This window comes from Typopeltis vanoorti, chromosome 21 (genome assembly GCF_054136105.1).
Source record: "Typopeltis vanoorti isolate ZY-2024b chromosome 21, IOZ_Tvanoo_1.0, whole genome shotgun sequence".
Lineage (NCBI taxonomy): Eukaryota > Metazoa > Arthropoda > Arachnida > Uropygi > Thelyphonidae > Typopeltis > Typopeltis vanoorti.
The window spans coordinates 109,366,624-109,392,999 of NC_143569.1; the positions used below are offsets into that span (position 1 = coordinate 109,366,624).

General features: G+C 37.3%; 1 protein-coding gene across 8 annotated transcripts in view; it reads left to right on the forward strand.

The window, feature by feature from the left end:
• Nucleotides 1-26,376, forward strand: part of LOC150095182 (aminopeptidase O-like) — a 727,093-nt gene that overhangs the window by 509,189 nt on the left and 191,528 nt on the right. For all 8 annotated transcript variants that reach the window (XR_016550145.1, XM_090411274.1, XM_090411273.1 and 5 more), the window contains one exon: nucleotides 5,889-5,952. Coding sequence is in view for 7 of the 8 variants with exons in the window: in XM_090411274.1 (XP_090267400.1) it covers nucleotides 5,889-5,952 (64 nt within the window). In the remaining variant the exon portion in view is untranslated. The remainder of the gene's footprint in view (nucleotides 1-5,888; nucleotides 5,953-26,376) is intronic.

The window sequence follows — 26,376 nt, forward strand, 5'->3', positions numbered from 1 at the left end:
CGGCAACGAGATTACTGTACTGACCTTGAAGAAGTAAAAATGCTTGACTTGTGGAGCTAGCATCAAACTGTGTATTCTCATAGATTGTATATGCTCTCTGCACAAGCCAACTATGAGTATGCTTGTATGATGCTTACCGCCGGCAACGAGATTACCGTACTGACCTTGAAGAAGTGAAATTGCTCGGTGTACGGGAACAGACAATGCCAAAGTAGCATGGCAGCGAACGTGTTAAATTTCACATATCTTGTGTCTTACCTGCAATTCTCACACCTCTATCTCACATTTCCAACCCCCCCCCCCCTGGCTCTTTCCTTTCAGTTATTATACTTCAGTTATATCACCATATGCCAGATGCCGCTCAGCAAGAAGACAACCAGGACCATTCTACAAAGATATGTCCAAAATTATTCCTTCATTATATTCTTCACATATCTATATCTTTAAAACATTAGTAATTGAGTAAAACTAAAAAACTAAAAACTAAAAAAAACTAAAACTAAAACTAATTTTAAAACTAAAAATTGAGTAAAATGCCAATGACATCATAAAAGTGGTACTCCTAAACAAAAATAGACTAAATAGCCATAAAAATTAATTTTTCTTATATCCCATTTTCATGTTTTCCCCATTCGCTTTTTTCTTAAATTCTCCAACCTGCTGTACCACAACAGTCGTTTCTCCAGTTGTTCTAGCTCCCATTTTGTCCTGTAAAGAATTATTATTATTATTATGGGCAACTCCAAGGAGTCCTTAGACTCATCGAGGGAGGCCCTAAACATCATGTCAACAACTATTCATCTTCCACACAGTATCTATCATACCTTGCCAACCCATTCACAGTCATGACACCCACAACAGACTTTGGCAACTTATTCCACTCATTTACCACTCTCCAAGTAAAAAAAAAAAAAAAACACCCTTACTAACCACACTCTTGTCCAGTTTCCATGGATGGCCCCTAGTCCTCCCACCACCAGTCCTGTTCTCAAAAATATCCTCTGAATTAATCTTATATAAACCCTTCAGTAATTTGAATGTCTCAATCATATCGCCCCTCTTCCACCTATTAACCAATGTCTGCAACCCACAAATTTTCAACCTGTTCTCATAAGGTTCATTCCATAGACCTGCTATCATCTTGGTTACTCACCTCTGGATCCTCTCTACCTCCTCCCCCATCAAGAAGAAACCCTGGCACCCAGATATGGGCATAGTAGTCAAGATGTCAGTTCAATGTGGAAAAGTTATGCATTTTGGGATTAAAAGATTACCAGCTGTGTACCACATTGATGGAATGGTACTTCAAGAGATTGATGAGGCTAGGGACTTAGGGGTGTTGGTGGATAGGGAGATGAAGTTCAGGGTATACATTGCTAAGGTGTCCAATATTACACATAGGATTACTTGGTTATTGAGGAACACACTAACATCCAGAGATAAAGAGATTGTTATTCCCCTTTATAAAGCATTGATACTTCCACATTTGGATTATCTGCTCAGGTCTGGTCACCTGGATTCCTTGGAGATGAGGAGGTTATGGAGAGAGTTCAGAGGAGAGTGACTAAGTTGGTGAGTGATGTAAAAAATGCTCCCTAGATTGATAGATTGAGAGCTTGTGGATTGCAAAGGGTGGTTGATAGGCGGAGAAGAGAGGATATGATAGAAACATTTAAATTACTAAAAGGTTTTTATGAGATTGATGCAGTGGAAATGTTTCAGCTGTGTGATAGTGATGGAAGAACACGAGATTATCCCTGGAAATTAAGGAAAAGTGTGGTTAACAAGGGTGTGAGAACGAGGTGTTTCGCCTGGAGGGTGGTGAATGAGTGGAATGCATTGCCTGACTCAGTTGTGAGTTCTTGATGAGATATGATAGATATTGTTTTGATAGTTTGGGTTTCCCATGATGAGTCTACTGACTCCATGGAGATACCCATAATAATAATAATGTCTTCCTACACCACCAAGAGTATTTTTTGTCTGCAAATTACATGTGCCGGCCTGATTGACTGAGTGGTTAGTGTATCTGCTCTCCAGCCAAGAGGCTGTGGGTTCAAATTCTGCCTAGGCATGGATGGTTGTGATTGTCTTTTACCTTCATGCATTCATTCATAAAAGTGAATTAACACTCTCCCTAGATGGACTGGGTCACCATGGGAGTTGTAGACCCAACCCTCCCATGATGGGAGCGGTCTTCACCCTGTAGTAGGTGGAAAATAGGCTGATCATCATCATTAAATTGCATGCATTCTCATGATGAACTTGCCTGTATGCATGATGAAAAACTCTGTTTCTGGAAGAAAAAACCTTGCTACTTTGTATGTAATCATCTAACTCACCCACAATTAAAAAAAGTCCATATAAAATTTTGCTTGTCACGACAAGAAACAAACTCAGGTCTTTTCTAATCGAAAGGTGCAAAGTTCCACGGTGCTTCGAATTGAGCTATGGATAGCAGTAACTTGGGAGAAAAGGAAAAGAAATCCATGAAAGTCAGGTACATATGTAAAATGTTGTGCCACATCTATTTATTGTATACAGATTGAGTGTCTTTGTACTTTGGAACAATCTTCGGTTCTTTCCACTCTCTTAGAACATGTGTTGTTGTAAGATTTATTAAACAGGCATACCAAGGCTACTGCCAAATCCCTTGAACTGTCCTTCAGGACATGTGGTTATATGTCATCAAATCGTATTGCCTTATTGGCATCAAGCTTATTTAATTTCTCACATACCTCCTGCTCATTCACAATTATGCCATCTTTTTCTATTTCCTCTACACTTGAGCAATCATGATTTTATACTAATTAGGATAAAACACCCTTATGAATTATTCGCTGAATACCTCACTGATGTCTTGCCTGTGCAGCAGTTACCAATCTACTATTTTCATTCATTCATTCGTTAACATCATCTTACAGTAATCATAAACAAAGATGGCAAGAAGTATCTTCATCTATATCTCTTGAGGATCCAGGTCCACTGATGAGAACTCAATGAAGGTTGAAAGCCTAGGTAGTAATCCCAAATGGTTGTGTGCTTTGCATTATGGGACACTAAGGGAATTAATCTATAATCATTAACGTCTATATACAAGTAGCCTAATTGTGAGTCCTTTTCCATTTTAGACAAATTATGGACTCCTGCATCTATCCCAATGGCTTTAACAGGCCTTTAAGGCCCACAACCGTCCAAGCATGCTTGGATTTCGTAACCGAAATACGAGGATAGAATGGTCACTCCTATGCCTCAAGGTATTCTTGGCTGTATCTCTGTGTGTGTTCACATGGGCTGGTTTGCCTGCTTGCGGGATGAAAAACACCAGATAAACTGGCGGAAAAAACCCTACTGCCTGCGCCCAAGACCGGCTAACTTGGCTATGGCTGAGGAAGATCCTTCAGCTCCTCACGTCTCCGACGGGAATCGAACCTAGGACACTCCTTCCCCAGGCATATGGTTGCGAAGTGCAAAAGCCACTAGGCTAACCGCGCGGACTATGGACTCCTGCATGCAGCATCTTTTTGTTTGCTTATAATTAGATAAAGGATTAAGCCAGAATATAATTTCTTGGCAAGTTGAATTTGAAGTATATCACCAAGTGAAAAAACTTTCTTGAACTATCTAGAGTATTTAATAATAAGGTGATACTTATTTTCTCTACTTGTGTATGGGAAATATACGAGGTGTGGCTATTAAATAACGAGACTGCAAAAATGTGGTTTATTATTACAATTGTGCATCTTAATTGTTTATCCCCTTCAACATACTCCCCTCCTCTATCTATACACCATTGCATATGAATTTTCCATTGTTGGAAGCAGTGCTGCAAGTCATCAGGTGTTATCTGCTTCAGTAGTGCTGCCGTTTTTTCTCCTTTACCTCATCCATTGACTGAAAATGGGTGCCCTTCAATGCAGATTTCAACTTTGGAAAAAGGTAAAAGTCATATGGAGCTAAGTCCGGTGAGTAAAGTGGATGGTCCAACAGTGGGATCTTCTTATCAGCCAGATACTGCTTTACAGACAGTGCACTGTGGGCTGGAGCATTGTCCTGATGGAGAATCCAAGCATTATTCTTCCACAGATTGGGTTTCGTCTTCCTCACTCATTCTCTCAGCTTGGCCAGAACCTCAAGGTAATAATGTTGATTAATTGTATGACCCTCTGGTACCCATTCAACCATTACCACGCCATTGATATATATATAAAAAAAAAAAAAAACGATCAGCATTGCCTTCAGTTTTGACTTGCTCATTCTTGATTTTTTCATTATCGGTGACATGGGAGTTTTTCCAGTCCATCGATTGTCTCCTTGTTTCTGGATCATACTGGAAAATCCACGTCTCATCACATGTGATGATCTTCTCCTGCAAGTCCAGCTCTGCTGTCAGCCGTTCCATGATGTCAGTGCAAATTTGTTTCCGGAAGTCTTTCTGCTCCTGACACAAGTTTTTGGGAACCATTTTGGTGCAGACTCTGTTCATGTTTGATTGCTCATGCAAAATTTGTTGTACAGTCTCCTAATCAATATACACGATGTCTACTACACCCGAATGTTTAATTTTTGCAATGTTTTGTTTGGTTCCTACTGCGACAGGGAGACCCGGTCATTTGTTATCTTCAACTTTTTCTTGACCTTCAGCAAAGCGTTTGTGCCATTTAAACATTCGTGCATGTGACATTACATTATCACCGTACACCTCCTGCAACAGTTTCAAACACTCAGTCGGCGATTTCTTCAACTTTACAATGAATTTGAGATTAATGCACTTTTCGAGTTTAACGTTATACATTATTCCGGCAAATCGAATTCACATATGTTTCTTTTATAACTACCTACAGATCAACTATGAGCAACAGCGAACAATGTTTATCTCAACTGCTTCTAGAACCTTCAAGGTCATTCACGCGCAAGCATACGCCACTTCTACGAGTGGGATTAGCACCTTGTCTTGTTATTTAATAGCCACACCTCATATAGCTTCTTCATTACTTCAACCTTGGTATCTCTTCTGGATCTGGTTCCCACTGATGACATTTAATAATAATTGTCTTTGGACTTGCTTGCTTTCTGGGGGAGTAGAGCATTTCTACTCAATAATGGGTTTTTACTTGTCACTGAGTGGAACTATCTGAGCTTCCTGTCCTGGAGCGATTCAAGTCAGGAATGGTGAGTTTAATAGTGATCATTTGGGATCACTGAATGAGATTTGGATTCATCTTGTGAATCACTCATAGTTTTTGGAGAAGTTCTTTCTCACCCCCCTCCCCTTCCTCACCTCACCTTCTCAGTAAAAGCTGAAACTAGTCTGGGTAGTGGTCCTCCCAATAATGCATAGCATTATACACATAAAAGAGGTTTATGTGTATAATATGCTTTGCATTATGGATACTAAGGAAATTAATGTGAAGTCATTAGCATCTATTTACAAGTAGACTAATTGTGAAGTTATTTCATGCAGAAACTCTGCTGCTTACACTTGTATAAAGGATTAAATAAGAACATAATTTTTTGTCAAGTTTAATTTATAAGTAAGTGAAAAACCAAATTTCTATGGCAAGATTAATGCATACTGCTGATGGGTAATTTTTTGCATTAATGTAAGGACAATTTCATGTTGTCACACAAAACTGTATGAAATCATCACTAGTTGCGTATTTCTGTTTTAAATGAAAGACCGGAGTTTCTTATAGAACATTTGTCAGAAGTTCTGTAAGAAACTCCAGTGTTTCTTGTAGATCTACATGTAAGTATTAAACACCCATGATTCTCTAATCATTTTCAGATATATGAATTGTTTTCTGAATATTACTTAAGGACTTAACTAAAATTAGACAGTTTTCTTTCTTGTGTATTTCTTGAAAAGCAGATATTTTAACTTTCAGTGAAAGAGGAATTACATTCGAGTCCATTTGTGAAAATTGGCTAGATAATGCTGGCTTACCTCAGGTAATTGATATCATGATTAATTTGTTCTATGAAAATAAATTTGCACTTCTTCTATATTTGAATATTCCAGTAAACTTTTTTTAAGGTAACAGTTGAGTGTTACTTAAGTAGAAAGAAACACAGCTGTGTAACAATGCTATACAGAATGATTCAGATATAATAGTTATTTCTGCTCCGAACGTGTACTCATAATGGTACTTTTATGAATGAGATGATATAATAACTTAATTAATCTAGTATAGAGCCTTTACCTGGAATTGTTGGTATAATTAAGTAATGGATATTGAGAATAGTAGATCCATAATCTTTATAACTCAATACAGTAATCAGTAATCTGCCATTTATCCAGTCTTCAAAATTATGGCCTGTGTGTTTCAACCAACTTACAAATTCTGTATCCCCTCTCCAGTCTATCCTATTCAACTGCCATCTACTCTATAACATGGAAACAGCCTTACAACATCCAGCCCATCTCAAAGAAAGGTCATAAAAGTTACCCAACGAACTTCTGATGTTGCCCGCATTTATGTTCTCTCTAAAATTATGGAAAAGATCATCAACAACCAACTCTTGAACTACATAGAGACATACTAACTAATCAGTACTGTTAATTAATTTACGGAATTAACAACGCATATGAAGTATATTAATTAAAGATAACTTTAATGAATCACTTCTATATTTCGGCAATGTCACATTGCCGAAATATAGAAGTGATTCATTAAAGTTATCTTTAATTAATATACTTCATATGCGTTGTTAATTCCGTAAATTAATTACCAGTTATGTCTAACCAACGTATAAGTCTTACTACTAGAATAACTAATCAGTGACCAGCAGTACAGATTCTGCCACTCATGATCTACAGCTGATCTTCTAGCTTTCACCATCCACCTCTGGACTCAGGCGATGAAAAAATTTTGAGAAACTCATGTGGTTGCCCTCAACATTTCAAAGGCATTTGATTGTGTTTGACACAGAGGCCTGCTTAGCAAACTGCCATCCTGTTGTCTGCCTTCTACTCTTTGCAACTGGATTCCCAACTTCCTCACTGGTTGTTCATTACATGTTATGGTCGACAGTTTTCTCCCCTCAGATTTCCCCCTCCAATGTGCAGAGTACCCCAGGATTCCATTCTTTCACTCACTCTCTTCCTCTTGCATATAAATGATCTGCTCTCACAGACTTCCAATCCTATCCATAGCTTTGCTAATGAGAGTACATTCCATTCCTCCTTTTCAAAATTAAAGATACCAAGAAATTATATACTTGGTTTAATCCTTTATCCAAGTGTAAGCAAACAAGTTTGCTCCTGAACTATTTTCATGACTGGGGCAACTTGTATAAAGAAGCTGATGACTTCACATCACTTGCCTTAGTATCCCATAATGCAAAGCACATCGCCTTGCAGACATGTATAATGCTATATAATGCTAAGCATTATGGGAAGGGTCACTACCCAAATTGGTTTCAACCTTTATTGAGGTTGAAACCAATTCTCATTAGTGGGAACCAGATCTAGAGATGATGCTAAGTTTAAAGTAATGTAGAAGTCATATTTTCATATGTGAGTCATCAAAAGGTGTCACATCTTATTATTAAACTACTATGGATTAGAAAAAAGTTGTTGTAAGTTTTTCCACTTGGTTATACTATAAATTAAAGATACCAAGAAATTATATACTTGGTTGAATTCTTTATCCAAGTGTAAGCAAACGAGTTTGCGGCTGAACTATTTTCAGGATTTTGATTACTTCTACCAGAAATTCTTGAATTTCACGGAAGCAGCATTGATCTCTTTTCAACTCAACTCTTCATTCAATGTTACAGCTGCAAGCTGTTTCCTGAGCATCTCACAATCACCGATCTTGTAGTTTCACAGATACCTTTTCCTCACAGAAATCCTCACATGAAGTGATTACACAAAAGTAATCACTTTATGACCACTCTCACCAACTGGATGGAGATTAGACTCCTCATTTATAATGACATCCTCTGATCAAATGATTAAAACCAAGAACCTTAATCCTCGTCTTCCCTGTGTGACATACTACATGAGGTAGTTATCCCTAAAAAAAAACTCAAGAAACTCGTTTTCTTTACTTCCAGTTACTATTTCATCATTTTCATCATTATCAGTTTATATTTCAAATGAATGGGGGTGTCAGTTTAATGCAGCAAAATGTAAGGTCTTGAGGTTTGGGAAACATCGATGGGATGCTGCATACTCTATGGGAGGAGTTATACTGGAGGAAGTTGGGGAGACAAGAGATCTGGGGGTGATGATTGATAGAAACCTGAAGTTTAGGGGACATATTGCAAAGGTGGTGAAGGTAACACAGAGGATTGCTGCAATTATGAGGACACTGACCTGCAGAGATAAGAGGGTTATCGTTGCGTTGTGTAAGTCTCTGATCAGACCACACTTGGATTATTGTTCTCAGATTTGGTCCTCAGGATTTGAAGGGGATAAATTAACTGTGGAAAGGATACAAAGATGGATGCAAAGATGGTTTCAAGACTGTACAGTGTTAGTTATGAGGATCGGCTGAGAGAATGTGGACTTGCAGAGTTTGGTGGATAGAAGAAGGAGAGGTGATATGATTGAGACTTTTAAACTGTTGAGAGGTGGTTTCAGGGTTGACACTGGGGAGTTCTTTCGCTTGGTTGAACAGCTGGAAGGAGTGATGACAAGAGGCCATCCCTGGAAGTTACAAAAGGAAACTGTGAGAAAGAGGGTGAGGAGTGGTTTCTTTGCATGGCGGGTAGTTGAGCTGTGGAATGCATTGCCTGATAGAGTGGTGTGGGCGAGAACGGTCAGTGAATTTAAGGAGTGGTATGATAGACTTTGTGTTTCTTAGGGTTAACCTACCCTCGATGAGTCTTCACAGACTTTATGTTCTTAGGAAGGACCTCCCACGATGAGTCTTTTGACTCCATGGAGGCCTGAATAATAATAATAATAATAATAAACTATTACTACTAGCTGACAAACATGATGCTGATATTTCATCATTTTCATCATTATCAGTTTATATTTCAAATGAATGGGGGTGTCAGTTTAATGCAGCAAAATGTAAGGTCTTGAGGTTTGGGAAACATCGATGGGATGCTGCATACTCTATGGGAGGAGTTATACTGGAGGAAGTTGGGGAGACAAGAGATCTGGGGGTGATGATTGATAGAAACCTGAAGTTTAGGGGACATATTGCAAAGGTGGTGAAGGTAACACAGAGGATTGCTGCAATTATGAGGACACTGACCTGCAGAGATAAGAGGGTTATCGTTGCGTTGTGTAAGTCTCTGATCAGACCACACTTGGATTATTGTTCTCAGATTTGGTCCTCAGGATTTGAAGGGGATAAATTAACTGTGGAAAGGATACAAAGATGGATGCAAAGATGGTTTCAAGACTGTACAGTGTTAGTTATGAGGATCGGCTGAGAGAATGTGGACTTGCAGAGTTTGGTGGATAGAAGAAGGAGAGGTGATATGATTGAGACTTTTAAACTGTTGAGAGGTGGTTTCAGGGTTGACACTGGGGAGTTCTTTCGCTTGGTTGAACAGCTGGAAGGAGTGATGACAAGAGGCCATCCCTGGAAGTTACAAAAGGAAACTGTGAGAAAGAGGGTGAGGAGTGGTTTCTTTGCATGGCGGGTGGTTGAGCTGTGGAATGCATTGCCTGATAGAGTGGTGTGGGCGAGAACGGTCAGTGAATTTAAGGAGTGGTATGATAGACTTTGTGTTTCTTAGGGTTAACCTACCCTCGATGAGTCTTCACAGACTTTATGTTCTTAGGAAGGACCTCCCACGATGAGTCTTTTGACTCCATGGAGGCCTGAATAATAATAATAATAATAATAAACTATTACTACTAGCTGACAAACATGATGCTGATATTATCTGCATCCAGAAAACCAAACTTCGACAAGCCTACTGACCAAAATGTAGCAGGGCTTCTGACACTAATCTGAAACTTGTCATATCAAGTTGTTGAACTAGACATAGTAGCAGAAGGAACTGAAATACAAGGAATCTAAATACTGGAACCAAGTAAAAAGCCATTAAACATATTCAGTTGTTATCATCCTCCTGACAAATCTGGACCAAATCTTTCCAGTCTATTCCATCTCATTGAAGAAAACTCCATTATCTTAGGAGACATGAATAGCAAACACCTGTTATGGGGGTTCTGAGTAAATAAACCCAAAAGGAGAAAACCTGAGTAATTTCTTAGATGAAACAGGACTAATAACTCTCAACAGTGGAGAACCGCTTAGCTGTCTCATTCTTATGGTACAAAAGATGTCCTAGATATTATTGCGGTGTCTCCAGATCTTCACAACAAAGCTATTTGGTCTGTTTTGGAACCAGTAGGAAGCGATCATACCCCCAATATTAATCAATCTGAACCCAAAAATGACTAGACCCACCCAAAAAATAAAATATCATTGGAACTTCCAGAATGCAAATTGGGAGAAATACAAAGATGAAGTAAGTAAAATGCTGAAAGATCACACATACCATGATGTGTGATTAGGCCATGATTTCTGTGTTCTGCAGAAGGTGAATAAGTGTTCCACGACAAGTTCTCCTGGAATTTGTCATTTTAGTTTTCTAAGCATTTTTCATGAATAAATATTTTCTAGTGGAAATATTCTGAGCAGAATAATATTCATGAATATGTCGAAAAGCTCAGATCCAGAACCTAATAACATCTGCGTAGCAAATGTTAGTGACGAAGCCGTGTATTTTTAAACGTTGAAGTATTCATGAATTATCCTTAATTTTCACTCATCGAAACCTTTCAACATTTGGGAAAGGGAATACCGCTGTTTATGGCTGATCATAAAAATTGCCTGCAAGCCGATTACAACAATGGGCGGCGTATCCTCTTCTCACAAAACTGACCGAAATAACATCTGTGTTGCAAATATTAGTGACCAATCAACAAGGAAGTATAAAGAAAATTTTCCCACTAAAATTGAAGATAAGGTAGTATGTATCTGGTTCTCAAATCTAGTAATATTGAATACATTCTTTGCAAGTTCGTATTGTAGGGTGAAAGTTTTGAAACCGCATTGCCATGATTTTTTAGAAATAATAGGCCTGCAGATTTAAATTTTGATATGAATAAGAGACAAGGGACTTTGTTTATTTTTGGTATTAAGAAATCTCTTATTGAAGGTGTTTGTGATGCAACAGATAGCGAGTCATCCACCTCCAGCCTACAAAGTGATCTCCAGGATGTACAAAAGGAGGGGAAAACTATCAGCACACAGGAGAAAAGTCTGTATTCACTCGTAAGTACTAATAATAATATTATAAATTTTTGGTGATCAGAATGGGATATGTCAATGAAAATCTGCACAAATGAATTTAATGATGTTTAATTAATTAGTAATTAATAATTAATGATCAATTATTAATTAATAATAATAAAGCAGTTAAATCAACAATTAATGATTAATTAATACATTACAAAATAACCAAGGTGTTCCGTGAAAATTTCAGGATTTGTGAAGTGTTCCATCGTAGGAAAAGTTTGGGAAACGCCGACTTAGACAAAGAATACATAACTTGGAAGAATACTATCCTAAATGCAGCAAAGAAAAGTATCCCAAAGGGCTACAGGAGAAAAGTAATTTCAAACTACACAAAGGTTCACCAGGAACTTGCCAGTAAAATAAATAACGAAATGAATTTTTTAAAATCTTAAAAATTCGAAGCTCTCCAGAAACCAGGATTGAGTACAACAAGATAAATCCTGAAATTAACCTCCCTACCGGCTAGGACATCTATAGACGTCCAGATAAATCTGGATACGATTCAGTACACCTGTTGTAAGAACATGGATAAGAAGTGCAATTCGGTCAGCATGTCCATTAGAAGGTGTGATAATCCCTCACGCTGAAGAGAGCACTTAATCAGATTATCTCAGGCTCATAGCTGTGTCTCAGTTACCTATAACAAGAAATGCACTTCCTTGTTCTATGCTGGGTAACTGAATTTTAGTTACATTGGATAAACTAAAAATATAGAAATTATTTTTATTTTCTCTTTTTATTGTAAAATACAATTTTAATGCCTGGACAAAATAAAGATCCTTGCCTAATTTCTTCACTTAAATATTGCTTTACATTCCAGAACGAATTTAGTTTTTAATTTTTTTTGCTAATTGTTTTCTAATTGCTTACTCCACAAACCATTTTCTTTGCTCTCGAAGAAATTAATTCACAATAATTATTTGAAATATTATTTAACAAAACCAGCTGCCGACGTTTGATATTATATTTTTGTTCAAAATCATGAACAAAATTTGATATTATATTTTTGTTCGAAGTATACTTCCCAGATTTCCTGAAGGACATGCTTGAGCGACTTTGCTTTATAAAGAATAATGAAATTCTTTAAACATATCACTAATTTTTTTTCTTTATATTGTATTCTACTATTCTTTTCACTTTCACCTTCTTGATTTCCCTGTATAATTGGTCATTACAAAATAAAATTACAGGTTATGATTTAAATTGATATGTATATATTTTCTGCTAGTTCAGATATTATACTCCAATTTTATAATAAGCAATACTTTTGCTTATATATGTATATATTTAAATTACAAAGTTTTGTATTAAAAATTTCCACTATAAAAGTTCGACAGAATCAACAATATTATTGTCATATTTCTTTTTCTCGCGTAGGAGGAAAACGGTAAAATGCTACTCTTGTAATTGTATCAGATGTTCTAATGGCAAAAATAGTAAGGAAAAAAAATCATTTGTACTTTCTTTTCAAAACACAAAGTGAGAACATTGTAAATTCACCCAATGAAAAAGAAAATACTCCATATTTTTCTTGTGCTATCTGATTTTTTTCTTGTAGTACAAAGAAGAAATCACTGCGCATAAGATGGTAGAATACAAGAGGGTAGAAATCTGTAGATTGATTACATTATAGCTGATAGAGAATTCATGCCAGAAAAATTATTTATGTAAGAGTTCTAACATCAGCAGATATAACGATATTTTCTTCTAGTTTAGATAGGTGACATTATTGAAGTAGCTAAATCTTTGCTACTATTTACACTAAAATGAATGGGCATGTTCCCCAAGTGATTTACGTTCAAAACAGTTGTCTTGCGAACGATTTATAAAATAAATTCTCTGAAATATATGCAAATTGAATAAGTCTTCAATATAACCTTCCTGCCCTCCCCAAAAAATAAGATTATGTGAAGTATATGCTCCTTTTCTTTTAAAATAATTCAAGTCCTCTTTTTCAAGATAATTATATGAAATAATTTATAATTTTTCGATAATAAAAATGAAACTGATCGTTATAAATTAAGAACTTATTTCAGCATAAATACTGTATCAGCCTGTAAAAGAAATGTATGTATTTTCTTCTATGTTAGGATGTCTACTAATTAACAATTAAAAACAAAACACGACATTCTTGATGTATCTCGGACTATAGCTTGAGGCACTTTAGTGTCCCTTCTACCTAAGCGTTCTCAATTTTCTTCCTCAACAGCACTGAGAGTAATCTAAGCCTTTACCTTTCCCACCAGCTAAGAGGATTACTACAAGTATTTCTAAGATGTAGATTACTTCATAAATAGCACCCAGAAGCATAAGTAAAAATATTTAGATTATTTTAAGAAAAAGTAACTAAAATAATACTATTAAACTTTCTTTTGTGTGGTATGCATATAAACAATTTTGTGTGGTGAAAATATAGCATAGTATTTCTAAAATTTCAAATCATTTCAGCAGACAGTAGAACAGCTGGTTTTAGATTGCAAAGAAATGTGCAGAATTAGAAGCTTCAGGGTACAACAATCTTATTGCCTTATTTCTTTTGTCGAAACGGTAAAATGAAGTAATAGATTTTGAATACTGTCTGAAAACGTTTTCTAACCTGTAGAAATTTAGAGTTGTTATGTAATTGAATTCCAGGAGAGGATAAGGATGGGGTGGGGGTAAGCATTAGCAAATATTCATAATGAGCATAAATGTTGAATTATTCTGTATATAATATCCTTCATATTATATTTTCAACATATCTACGGTGGTTACGCATTGGATATTATAGTAATGTGCATCCTACAAAAAAAAAAAAAAAAAAAAGGCTAAAAATCCCTGCTAAAACATCATTGGATATAAATTCTCGATACTAAAAAGATTCACAATCGGGTTATGCAATATAACATCGTTTGTTGTTCATAAAACAAAAAAAAATCGTTTCTAGAACTGAAATGTGATAATCCATATAACGGTATTTTGCTAGGAAAGAAAGCAAAAGGTCATATTTATTTCAATAAATATTATTTAAAAATATAAATACGTGACATAATATGTTCAATGCAAACATCTGAAAATTCGCGAAAAAAGTTGTTTCTATATTGGAACAACCAGTGCAACTGTTCCGTTGCAGTGATTTGAAGAATAAATTTAAAATACAGCAGAATTTGCTACTACTAAATAGATTCATTGCAAAGGCTGATCGATGGTCATTTCAGGATTAATTATTTTCGCACATGTGAAATTCGTTTCAAATTTTGTGAAGAAACACAATAAATCATTTTAGAGGCAAAAAAGTCAAATATTTTATCACAGTAAAGAAAATTCCAAGTAAAACAGTGTGTGTAAAGACAGGTGACACAAACTGTTAGTCAGACACTAACAGTTAATCCACGAATGGCTCTAAAATAGCCGTAAAGGGATTAACGGCGGAGGGAGGTAATGGCATGATGAAAGGGACAATGCCGATGAAGTTTTGATCCATGCAGAATGCTATGGTGGGGTGGATATTTCATCCACCTCAGCCGGTAGGGAGGTTAAACAAAAATATAATATATTACAAAGACCTAGGTGGCAAGAATTTTGCCACAGCTTAAATCCAAACTTTGAAAACTGACTGCTAATTTACTAAGAGACCTACCATAGGCAAGTGAGACTAACACGTTAAAAGATCCAAATGGAAATATCAAAATAGGAGACCGGGAGATCCTTTCATTTTCAAAATATAAGCAAACTAGAGACGAATACCAGGAAAGACCATCAAATATCAAAACAGGCTTGACAGGAGAAAAACGCTGCAAATTCCTCAAAATATAAAAACAGATTATTCTGGGATCCACTTATAATCTCTGAATTGAGAGATGCCTTGGAGAGACTAGATATAAATAAATAATGTGGACCAGATAACATACAAGTGTTATAAATGTTTGATTCCTTAATTTATTATGGAATAGGATGGCATTATTTAGGTAGGGGACATTGCTCTCTGTTTCCCCTTTATATGCCCTATCAATACTCAAAACTACCTATCAATTCTGTGGGCGTCACTTAGATTGCCCACGTGTGCAAATTCGATAAACAAAGAAACTTCCCCTGATAGAGCCAATTCCTTTATTGAAAATCTGGAGCTGTCTCCTCGTTGGGTTCTGGAAAATTTGTTTGTTAATGTTGCGCCATCCAGAACCCTTAGATCAGAAAAAGCTTCTTAATCAAGGAGTGAATTCTCAATTTATATAATAACAATACAATTTATATAATAACAGTTTCCAAGTTAGCTAAATCCCTTAATTTAAACTCTCATTGCAGTCGTGGTCTTCCCCAATTAATTAGTTCTGCTCAGGTTCTATTTTGATGAGTGGTGCATTGAATTAAAAATTGGCACCACCAAACAGAATAAAGAAAAAATCAACAATGCATGAAATCATGAAATCATGGAAAATAAAATTCCCTTGGATTGTCCAAATAAAATAGCCAACTACCCAGCATTTCCTCCAAATCAAGACAGGAAAAATATAGTTATCAACTTTGAAATAGGGAAACATGAGAAAAAAAGCCTAGAAAACCCTGAAATTTTGAGATCATTAGCTCTTTCAAAAATAATGGAATATGGATCTAACTCAATAAAGATCTACACAGATGGCTCCAAAAATCCAGATGGCAATTCTGGGAGTGTGTACTCATCTATGGCTCTCAAAATATAGAACTAAAAACAACTAACAGTATTGGATGCAACATTTGGATAAACAAAATCCAAAGGAGTTTATATTTTTCACAGATTCCTTTAGCTGTCCTTCAAGCTATTAAGAACTGCTACACTAGCCATCAAGAAATAATTAGTGACATAGCAAAAAACATAAACAAACTACATAAGGATTCCAAAATAATTTTCCAATGGATCCCATCCCATGTGGGATTAAAGGGAAATGAAACTGCAGATGAAGTAGCAAAAATGGCTGCAACATCCAGCCATTTTTGTTTTTCAATCTTTTCAATCTTTTTTAAAACCACTCAAAAAGAAAACATAAAAAGAACGATTCTCCAAGACATGACTCACTACTGGTATTCAGCATAAAAACCAGGAGCTAGCATCAACTGCAAGTTTAATTGTTGTGCTGCTACCATGATCTCTCGCCTCAAGACTGGCCATGCAAGACCAACCAAGTTTAGCAATGGCATAAGTCTTCCCCATCTGCAAAATCTGTAACATCGAGGAAGCATCACCAATGCATTTACTAAATTGTATGATGAATATTTTCAAATGTGAACTTTATAACAACCCAGAAAAGGTGCTGTATAAAATACACGAATTTGACCTCTATGATCTGGTGTAATAATACCATGGGATAATAATAATAAAAAAAAAGGTTATTACCTACCATATTACCAGGTCTGTAGCAACATCCTTCTAAGTATTTCATTCTGTTCACCTCTAAGTTACACCATACTGCCTAAAAACCACTGACACTATTTTTCCCTTGCATCTCTACCTTGTATGGGACATAACTCTTTTTCCATCATCAGTAACACTTCACCTTCCTTTTTACCCTTTCTGTCTTTATAAAATGCATCATACTCTTCCGTCTCTATATCTGTCAGGATATCATCCTTATCCATTTATTTTCATGTCTCAATTATGCCATTTAGTACTTAATATATTTTCCTTTCTTCATGAATTGAGCATACTTTAATGGGAAGATACTTTAGTTTCTAAAGCAAATTATTGACATAATTTGATAAAATTTAGCTCATTATTATAAAATAACATTTCACAGAGTTCAATAATGTATTTCATAAAGCTCACAGCAACTATTATTCATTCAATACGTATCATTAATTGTCCTGTTTTTATAATTGACTCCTGTAAAAATTCATTCATTAAAATCCCTTCAATAACTTAAAAGTTTTATTGTATCATCTAATCATCGCCTTTACACTCAACTTTGCTTATATGCAAGCAGTGGGGGGGGGCTCAACAAAGATTCTCTTCCATGCTGAGTAGATTTTGCCACCTGGTGAGTAGTTGCAGACTGGACGAAAGAATAAATTTTTATTTAATAAAAATTAACTTTCTGAACAAAATCTTTATCAAAGAAAACTGAGGAAAATATACAATGTCATTCTAGTAATAAAAATTAATGTAGAAAATTATATTTTCCAAAAAATCAATGTTGGTTTTACTGCTCTTCCAATTCTTATGATTTATTGACTTCTCTGTCTTACAAATGATTCTCATACAAAGAAATATTTTCCAAACAATGATACTGCAAACCTGATCACTTTATGAAACTCATATTAAATTATTGCAACATATCGTTAAAAAATGGGGAGGGGAATCTTCAACGAGTTCATTTTTTTGGTACAAAGTAAAACCTTGCATAATATGTTGAGCCCTGTATATATATTAGCTAAATATGTTAGCTAAATCATCTTAATCATGAAAAAACCCTTATAAATTGAGTGAGTGGTTCAAGGTTATATTGGAAATCGTGTAAAATTGGTGATTTTTATCTGTTTTATTGTGTTTTTTCATTAGAAAATTAGTGTTTTGTCGTGTATTACAAGACACTAACTTTCTAATGAAAAACATAATTAGAAGATTTTCATGTTTTTAGAGTATTTAGTGTATTTTATGAGTTTTTTTTTTTTTTTTTTGTGGTATTGATTGTGATATTATCGACATGTCACCAATGAAATGAACAATGGTGGCAAAGAACGTGTCCAGCTTGAATTTGTGGGATTTTATTCAGTGCAGTGTGGTGAAAAGTATTCATCCAAAAAATTAAAGAATATTTGGAAGGAAATTGAAAATGGAGAGAGAGAGAGATGTATTAAGTGTTTCAAAAGTAACTATCTGTTAGATGACAAGAATGCATAAAATCCCAATGGTAAGATGGAAAATGATTATTATTATTACGGGTATCTCCATGGAGTCAGTAGACTCATCGCGGGAGACCCAAACTAGCAAAACAATATCTGTCATATCTCTTCTTGAATTCATTTACAGATGAAGAGCTCACAACAAAAGTCAGGCAATGAATTCCACTCATTCACCACCCTCCAGGCAAAAAACCTTGTTCTGACACCTTTGTTTACCACACTCTTCTTTAATTTCCAGAGATGACCTCTTGTTCTTCCATCACTATCACACAGCTGAAACATTTCCCCTGCATCAATCCTATAAAAACCTTTTAGTAATTTGAATGTTTCTATCATATCCCCTCTTCTTCGCCTATCAACCAATCTCTGCAATCCACAAGCTCTCAATCTATCAATGTAGGGAGCATTTTTTATATCACTCACCAACTTGGTCACTCTTCTCTGAACCCTCTCCACAGCCTCCTCATCTCCAAGGAATCCAGGTGACCAGACCTGAGCACAGTAATCCAAATGTGGAAGTATCAATGCTTTATAAAGGGGAATAATAACCTCTTTATCTCTGGATGTCAGTGTGTTCCTCAACAACCAAGTAATCCTATGTGCAATCTTGGACACCTTAGCAATGTGTCCTCTGAACTTCATCTCCTTATCTACCAATACCCCTAAGTCCCTAGCCTCATCAATCTCTTGGAGTACCTTTCCATCTATGTAGTACACAGCTGGTAATCTTTTAATCCCAAAATGCAAGACTTTACACTTTTCCACATTGAACTGACATCCATTTTCTTTTGCCCATTTTACCAGCTTATTTAAATCCTCGTGCAAACTTTCAACATCAGCTTGATTTTTTATTGCACTACACAACTTTGCATCATCAGCAAACAACTGAATATCTCCCTTTAAGCTGTTTCCTATATCATTTATATACAAATTAAACAACATTGGCCCAAGCACAGAGCCCTGAGGCACACCACTGGCCACCTGCCTCATTCTGGACTCGGCTCCTCCATACACCACCTTATGGTATCTCTCCCTGAGCCATTCTCCTATCCATATCACCAATTTAATATCCATTCCCATCTGCTCCAATTTGCGTAACAGTGTTCTATGGGGTATCCTGTCAAAAGCCTTAGCAAAATCCAGAAGTACCACTGTGTAGCCAGTTCCTTTGTCCAACTCTGATGTTATTCTATTATGGATAGTTAATAGATTGCTAAGGCAGGATCTACCTTTAACAAAACCATGTTGGCCTCTATAGAGTATCATATCCTGATCCACCCATTCTTGAATTTTGTCTTTAACCAACTTTTCCAATACTTTTACCACTACTCCTGAGATGGTGATTGGTCTGTAATTCAATACTGCAGTTTTAGAGCCACCCTTATGCAAAGGAACCACTTTGCCTAACTTCCACTCCCTAGGGACCATACCAGAGTTCAAACTTAAATTAAATATCCAGGTAAGAGGGGTTGACAATTCATTTGCACATTCACGCAACACCCGAGCTGATATTCCATCTAAGCCTACCGCAGTGTTTGCATTTAAGTTTCGCAATATATTTAATACCTCTGATTCTTTAGCTTCAATTCTCACATTAGGTATTGCTATAGGTATAGAGATATCCTCACTTGGGTGATAGACTTTTGAGAAGTGATCACTCAGTAACTCGACTATTACATCTGATTTTGTCACCTCAATACCATCAGCACCCACTAAGGTTATCCTTCCGAAGTCATTCTTCCTCTTACTTGCCACATAGCGGAAGAACTCTTTGGGATTACCCTTGATCTCTTTGGCTAAGGTCTTCTCATAATCTGATTTAGCTTTTCTTACTATGCTGGTAACCTTCCTAGCTTGAGCCTTGTACTGCTCATGGGTGTCCTGATCGCCCTTCTCCTTGTAAATTCTCCATAACATTTTCTTTTTTTGTAGTTCAAGCTTGATACTACTGCTCATCCATCTAATGCCTGCCTTGTTTGACCTCCTGACCATGGGGACACAATCTGATATTGCTTTCCTCAGATACCCACTGATTTTATCCCAAGCACTGCTAACATCTTTCCCTTGCAATATGTTCTGCCATGGGATGGCTGCAAGCTCTCTCCGAAGCTTGTTATAATTGCCTAACCTGTAGTTTCGTACATACCCCTTCTTAATAGAAAAATCCACAGATTTTGCAACCTCCCAAGTCAATACCACATGATCGCTTTCACCAACTGGAGGTAACGAGGTCACCTTACTTATGCATATAACCTCTGAACCAATAACCAGGTCCAACACTCTCACACCACGTGTCCCTTCAGTTACGTGCTGTTTCAAGTAATTATCTCGTAGCAGATGTATGAACTCCATTTCCTTTTTGCTACGTGATATTTCCTCCTTCCAATTGATATCACCATAATTAAAATCCCCCATAATAATCACTAAGCCTTCACTCATTGCACTAAGTTGCTGATGCATGAATTCAATATCTCCCCCCGTACTCCCTGGCCTATAGCAGCATCCAACTGTATATTTGGTTGCGTTGGTCACTATTTCGCACCAGACTGCCTCAAATGAACTCTCCTTCACATGTCTATCATCATGATATACTACTTTCTTTGGCTGCAACACATCAGCTATCATCAACAGTACTCCTCCTCCTGTTCTATCTTCTCTATCCTCCCTGAAAATACTGTACCCATCACATTCAATTCCAGTGACCACATCTTCTGCTGACAGCCAAGTTTCACTAATGCCTACAACTTTTGGTGAGATTTCACTGACTAATGCCAAAAATTCTTCTCTCTTATTTCTAATGCTTCTAGCATTGGTATACAAAAATAGATCTTGTACCGGCTTTAGAACTGATATATAAGTCACTAACTACCATAGTCCTATGCCGATTTTTTCCCCCTCTCTTCTGCAATTTATTCTGCCTATAAGGATCAATAAATACACAATCAGTGCTAAAGTTTCTCTCTCTTACACTCAACCTTTTCAATATTAGTTTCCCTGCCCAATAACTTCAACCTGTTCAGAAAACAATAACTTCTTTAATCTCTTATGTCCTTCCATGTTAAGATGCAGTCCATCTCTAGCATACAACTGCCTTTTTCCTTCAAACACACTCCAAACATCAACAAACTCCAGACCTCTTTTTCTGCACATTCTTGCAATCATATCATTCATTATCATTGCTCGTCTACTTAACTCGTAATTGTCAAAACGAGGCAGCACGCACACTATTCTCCCATTGACACTTTTGCTCTTCACGATATCTAATAATGTTCTTAAATCTTTTCCTACCCGATTTATACTACCTCTCAGGTCATTCGTACCCACCATAACTATCATCTTGTCTGTTTCTATGATGCTATTAATGATTGCTGTTCTGAACGAGTCGGTGTGTCCCAGGGAGGATGATAGCAGGGGTGACCTCTTGTGGGAATGGATACTTGGGAGAAGGGAGACGACATCAGGTAACACTAAGCCGAGTGGAGTCTAGAAGGGATAATGCTGGGTATAGAAACAATGGCATTTATATGCTTTATACTAATGCCAGGATTATCCAGAATAAGGAAGAGGAATAAGTGGCGCAGATAGCATCAGCCTGGCCAAAAGTTATTGGGATCACTGAGATGTGGTTGACAGAAGGGGACATAATAACAGGAATAGAAGTCGCCGGGTACAGCATTTTTCGTCACGATAGGAAGGGAAAGTGTGGTGGTGGGGTACTGCTTATGATAAGTGATGACCTATGTTCTCTAAGAGTGGAGGCTTTGGAAGGAAGTGAGACAAATGATTTTGAGAGCATCTGGTGTGAGGTAGAGGTAGGCAAGACAGGATATTTAGTGGGATGTTGCTACAGACCCAGGAGCACAGAGGATGGGGACCAGGAGATGTTTAGACAGTTAATTTTCGCAAGTGCAAGAAGCATGATTGATATGGGAGATTTTAACTACAGTAGTATAAATTGGAGAGAGGAAGATGCATGCATGTAGCAATAGGGGAATGGAATTTCTAGAATTCTTGAGGGACAAATGTCTTAGGCAACATGTAACAGAGGGAACAAGAGGTTCAAGAGTTTTGGATTTGGTTATATCATCAGAAGAGTTGATAACTGAGATAACATCTCATCCACCAGTTGGAGAGAGTGACCATATGGTCTTGACTTGGAAAATGAATAGACATGCAGGAGTATCAAAGAGACGGGAACTTATGTGGAATTATAAAGCAGGTGATTATAATAGTCTTAGACGTCAACTTCGGGAAGTTTCATGGAGGGAGGAATTGGAAGGCCAGGATATCGTTAGTGTGTGGGAAATTGTGAAAGAATATTTGTTAGCAGCAATGGTAAGTTGTCTACCACGAGTGAAGAAGAGGACACAATTTGGAATAAAGTGGATAACAAACAATATTAAACAGGAATTGCATGTGAAGAAGAGGCTATGGAAGAGATATAAGGATACAGGTGAAAAGAAGATGCATGAAAAATATAAGACACAGGCAAGAACAGTGACTAGTGTGGTAAGGAAAGCGAAACTGGAATATGAGAGGAAATTGGCCCTAAGATCCAAAGAAAATCCTAGGGAATTTTTTAGCTGTGTGGCCAGTAGGAGGAGATATGACTGTGGAAGAATGATATTGTGGGATAAAAATGGGAATAGAGGGACTGATGCAGAGGACATAGTGGAAATTGTTCAATGAACACTTTATTGCAGTATTTCATCCTAGAGGAGTCAGTTTTAATGCTAGAGTAATAGGGCTGGTTTGAGGTTTAGAGGTACAGGAGGAAAGTGTGTTTCAGATACTGAGTACTCTGGATGTCAGTAAAGCTTTGAGACTTGATGGTATTTCACCATGAGTTTTGAGAGAATGTGCTAAGGAACTGACAGTGCCTTTAACCTGGCTTTTCAATGAAAGTCTGGCTGCGAGAAAGGTGCCCCGGGAATGGAAGGAAGGTAAGATAGTGCCATTACATAAGGGCGGTAGCAGACTGGAAGTGTCTAATTATAGGCCATTCTGTGTGTGTCATCAGTAGTTCTTAAGATCTTGGAGAAAATAGTGAGGGACCATATACAGCATTGGGTAGATGAGGGTAAGGTTATCTGTGAGATTCAACATGAATTTGTGAAGGGGTGCTTGTTTTAGCAATATGCTAGCCTTTTATGATAAAGTTAGAAGAACATTAGATGAGGGAAAGGCATATACTGTAATTTTCTTAGACTTAGTGAAGGCATTTGACAGGGTGCCACATGATAAGCCGATATTTAAGTTGCAGCACATGGGTTTGGATGTCAGATTGGTCAACTGGATTCAGGATTGGCTGTCTGATAAGTATCAGAGAGTTGTGTATGGTGGAGCAGTTTCAAGAATGCAGAGGGTTACAAGTGGGGTACCACAGGGCTCAGTACTAGGACCTATTTTGTTTAACCTTTATATCAATGACGTTGCCAGTGGATTGCAAGGGGATATTCAGTTGTTTGCGAATGATGCGAACCTGGAAGGATTATTAGTAATAGTACAGATGTGGTAGCCCTGCAAGAGGATTTGAATAAGCTAGATAGATGGACAAATGAATGGGGGTCTCAGTTTAGTGCAGCAAAATGTAAAGTCTTGAGGTTTGAGAAACATCGATGGGATGCTGCATTCTCTATGGGAGGAGTTATACTGGAGGAAGTAGGGGAGACAAGTGATCTGAGTGTTGATGATTGATAGAAACCTGAAATTTAGGGGATATATTGCAAAGGTGGTGACGGTAACACAGAGGATTGCTGCAATAATGAGAATGACACTGACCTGCAGAGATAAAAGGGTTATCATTTCTTTGTATAAGTCTCTGATCAGACCACACTTAGACTATTCTTCTCAGATTTGGTCCTCAGGATTTGAAGGGGATAAATTAACTGTGGAAAGGATAAAAAAGACGGATGACAAAGATGGTTTCAGGACTGTACAATTTTGGTTATGAGGATCGGCTGAGGGAACGTGGACTGTAGAGTTTGGTGGATAGAAGAAGGAGAGGTGATATGATTGAGACTTTTGAACTGTTGAGAGGTGGTTACTGGGTTGACACTGGGGAGTTCTTTCGCTTGGTTGAACAGCTGGAAGGAGTGATGACAAGAGGCCATCCCTGGAAGTTACGAAAGGAAACTGTGAACAAGAGGGTGAGGAGTTGTTTCTTTGTGTGGAGGATGGGTGAATCATGGAATGCATTGCCTGATGGAGTGGTGAGAGTGAGAATGGTCAATGAGTTTAAGGAGTGGTATGATAGACTTTTTAAGGGGGATCTCCCCTCGATAAATCTTGACAGACTTTATGTTCTTAGGAAGGACCTCCCACGATGAATCTTTTGACTCCATGGAGGCCTGAATAATACTAATAATAATAATGTTGAATGTGCAGCCGTTGAAATAGAGAAGAATGGAATGGACATTAATGAAGAAATGGTGCTCTTAAATGTTATACTTCATGGGACAAAGCATGAAATTGAAAAATTGCAGCAGCGGCAAGAGATTTAGCAGGGCTGAAAAGAGAAAGAAGCAGGTGGTCAAAAGGAATAATAAAGACTGACCAAACAAAAAAGAAAAGAAGTTAAGGAGAAAATTATATACAGAGACTCGATGATCAGTACTTAATGAAAATACAAAAAAATCCTGTTTCCTGGGTGCAAAAATTCGCGATATTAGCCATGGCATCTGGATGCTAAAAAGTAAGTCGATGGAAATGATTGTCTTGGTTGGTACAAATGATTTGAGAGGTGAGAAATATTATATGAAGGAGGATGTGAAGGAATTGTTAGAAGAAGCAAAACTGTAGAGCGAGAAGGTGAAGATTGTCAGTCTCATACAACACTATGATAGAGATGAACTGAGGAGGATGACATTGGTAGCCACTGAATCTGTACATAGATTCTGCACAAAAAATGATGTTTGATCTGTGGTCTGTGTTTGATGGAAAGAAGGATTTCTGCAGTTCTGATGAACTCCATCTGAATAAACTCTCTACGGACACCTTACACCTTTAGTGTAAGGTGTCCGTAGAGAGTTTATTCACCAAGCAGTCTGAAGCACAAAGTGGTGATTACCTAGGTGGTTGCCAGCAGCGCAAGGACCCCAGAGGAAAGGGTATATGTGGAACTACAAGGGGGGGGGGGGGATTATGAAGATCTCAGGAGACAGCTTGCAGGTGTAGCGTGGAATGAGGAGTTAACTGGAAAAGAAATGCAACTTGTGGATTTTTCAAAAATTATCTAGTAGATGCAATGTCTAAATGTATTCCAAGGGTGAGAAGGTTAAATAAGGTAGGTGTGAGATGGATGAATAAACAGCTTAAGCATGCGATACAGAGAAAAAGGGCATTGTGGAGGCAACATAAGAGAAGTGGAAATAACCAATTCCATGAGCACTACAAAGACCAAGCAAGGAGGGTGACTTGGTTGGTGAGAGTAGCTGAAGAGAGGTATGAACAGCAGTTAGCGAATAAAGCCAAAAAGAATCCTAGGGAGTTCTTTCGATATGTAGCCAGCAAAAGAAAGAATGATTATGGAAGGATGACATTGATTGGAGAAAATGGTATAAAGACAGCTGTTGCAGAATGTGTGGTGGAGATACTTACTGAGCAGTTCATAAAGATCTTTCCATCTTCTGAATGTGACTTCATGGAGGGATTGAGAGCAGTTGATGATGGGGAGGAGAGACTGACTATAGGTGAGCAAGAGGTGTCTGGGGAGTTGAGTAAACTAAATGTTAATAAGGCTGTGGGACACTTGATAATATATCACCACGTATTCTGAAAGAATGTGCCAGGGAGTTGACATCTGCCTTGACATATTTTTTTAATATGAGTCTTGCACTCTGTCAAGTTCCTAAGGAGTGGAAGGAGGGCAAGATTGTGCCACTTCATGAAGGAGGTGATCGAACTCAAGCATCAAACTATAGGCCTATCTGTGTGTCAGGTGTTGTGGTTAAGTTGGTGGAGAAGCTTGTGAGAACTAGGATTCAGAGTTGGGTTGATAACAACGGTATGATCTTTGATGGACAGCATGGATTTGCTAAAGGGAGGTCATGTTTTAGTAATCTACTTACTTATTACAATAAAATGACTGCTTCCTTGGACAGAGGAAAAGGATACATAGTAATATACTTGGATTTCGCAAAGGCTTTTGATAGAGTACCTCATGATAGGTTGACAGTCAAACTAGAGCAGATGGGGTTGGATAATAGATTGGTGCATTGGATTGGAGACTGGCTATCTGATA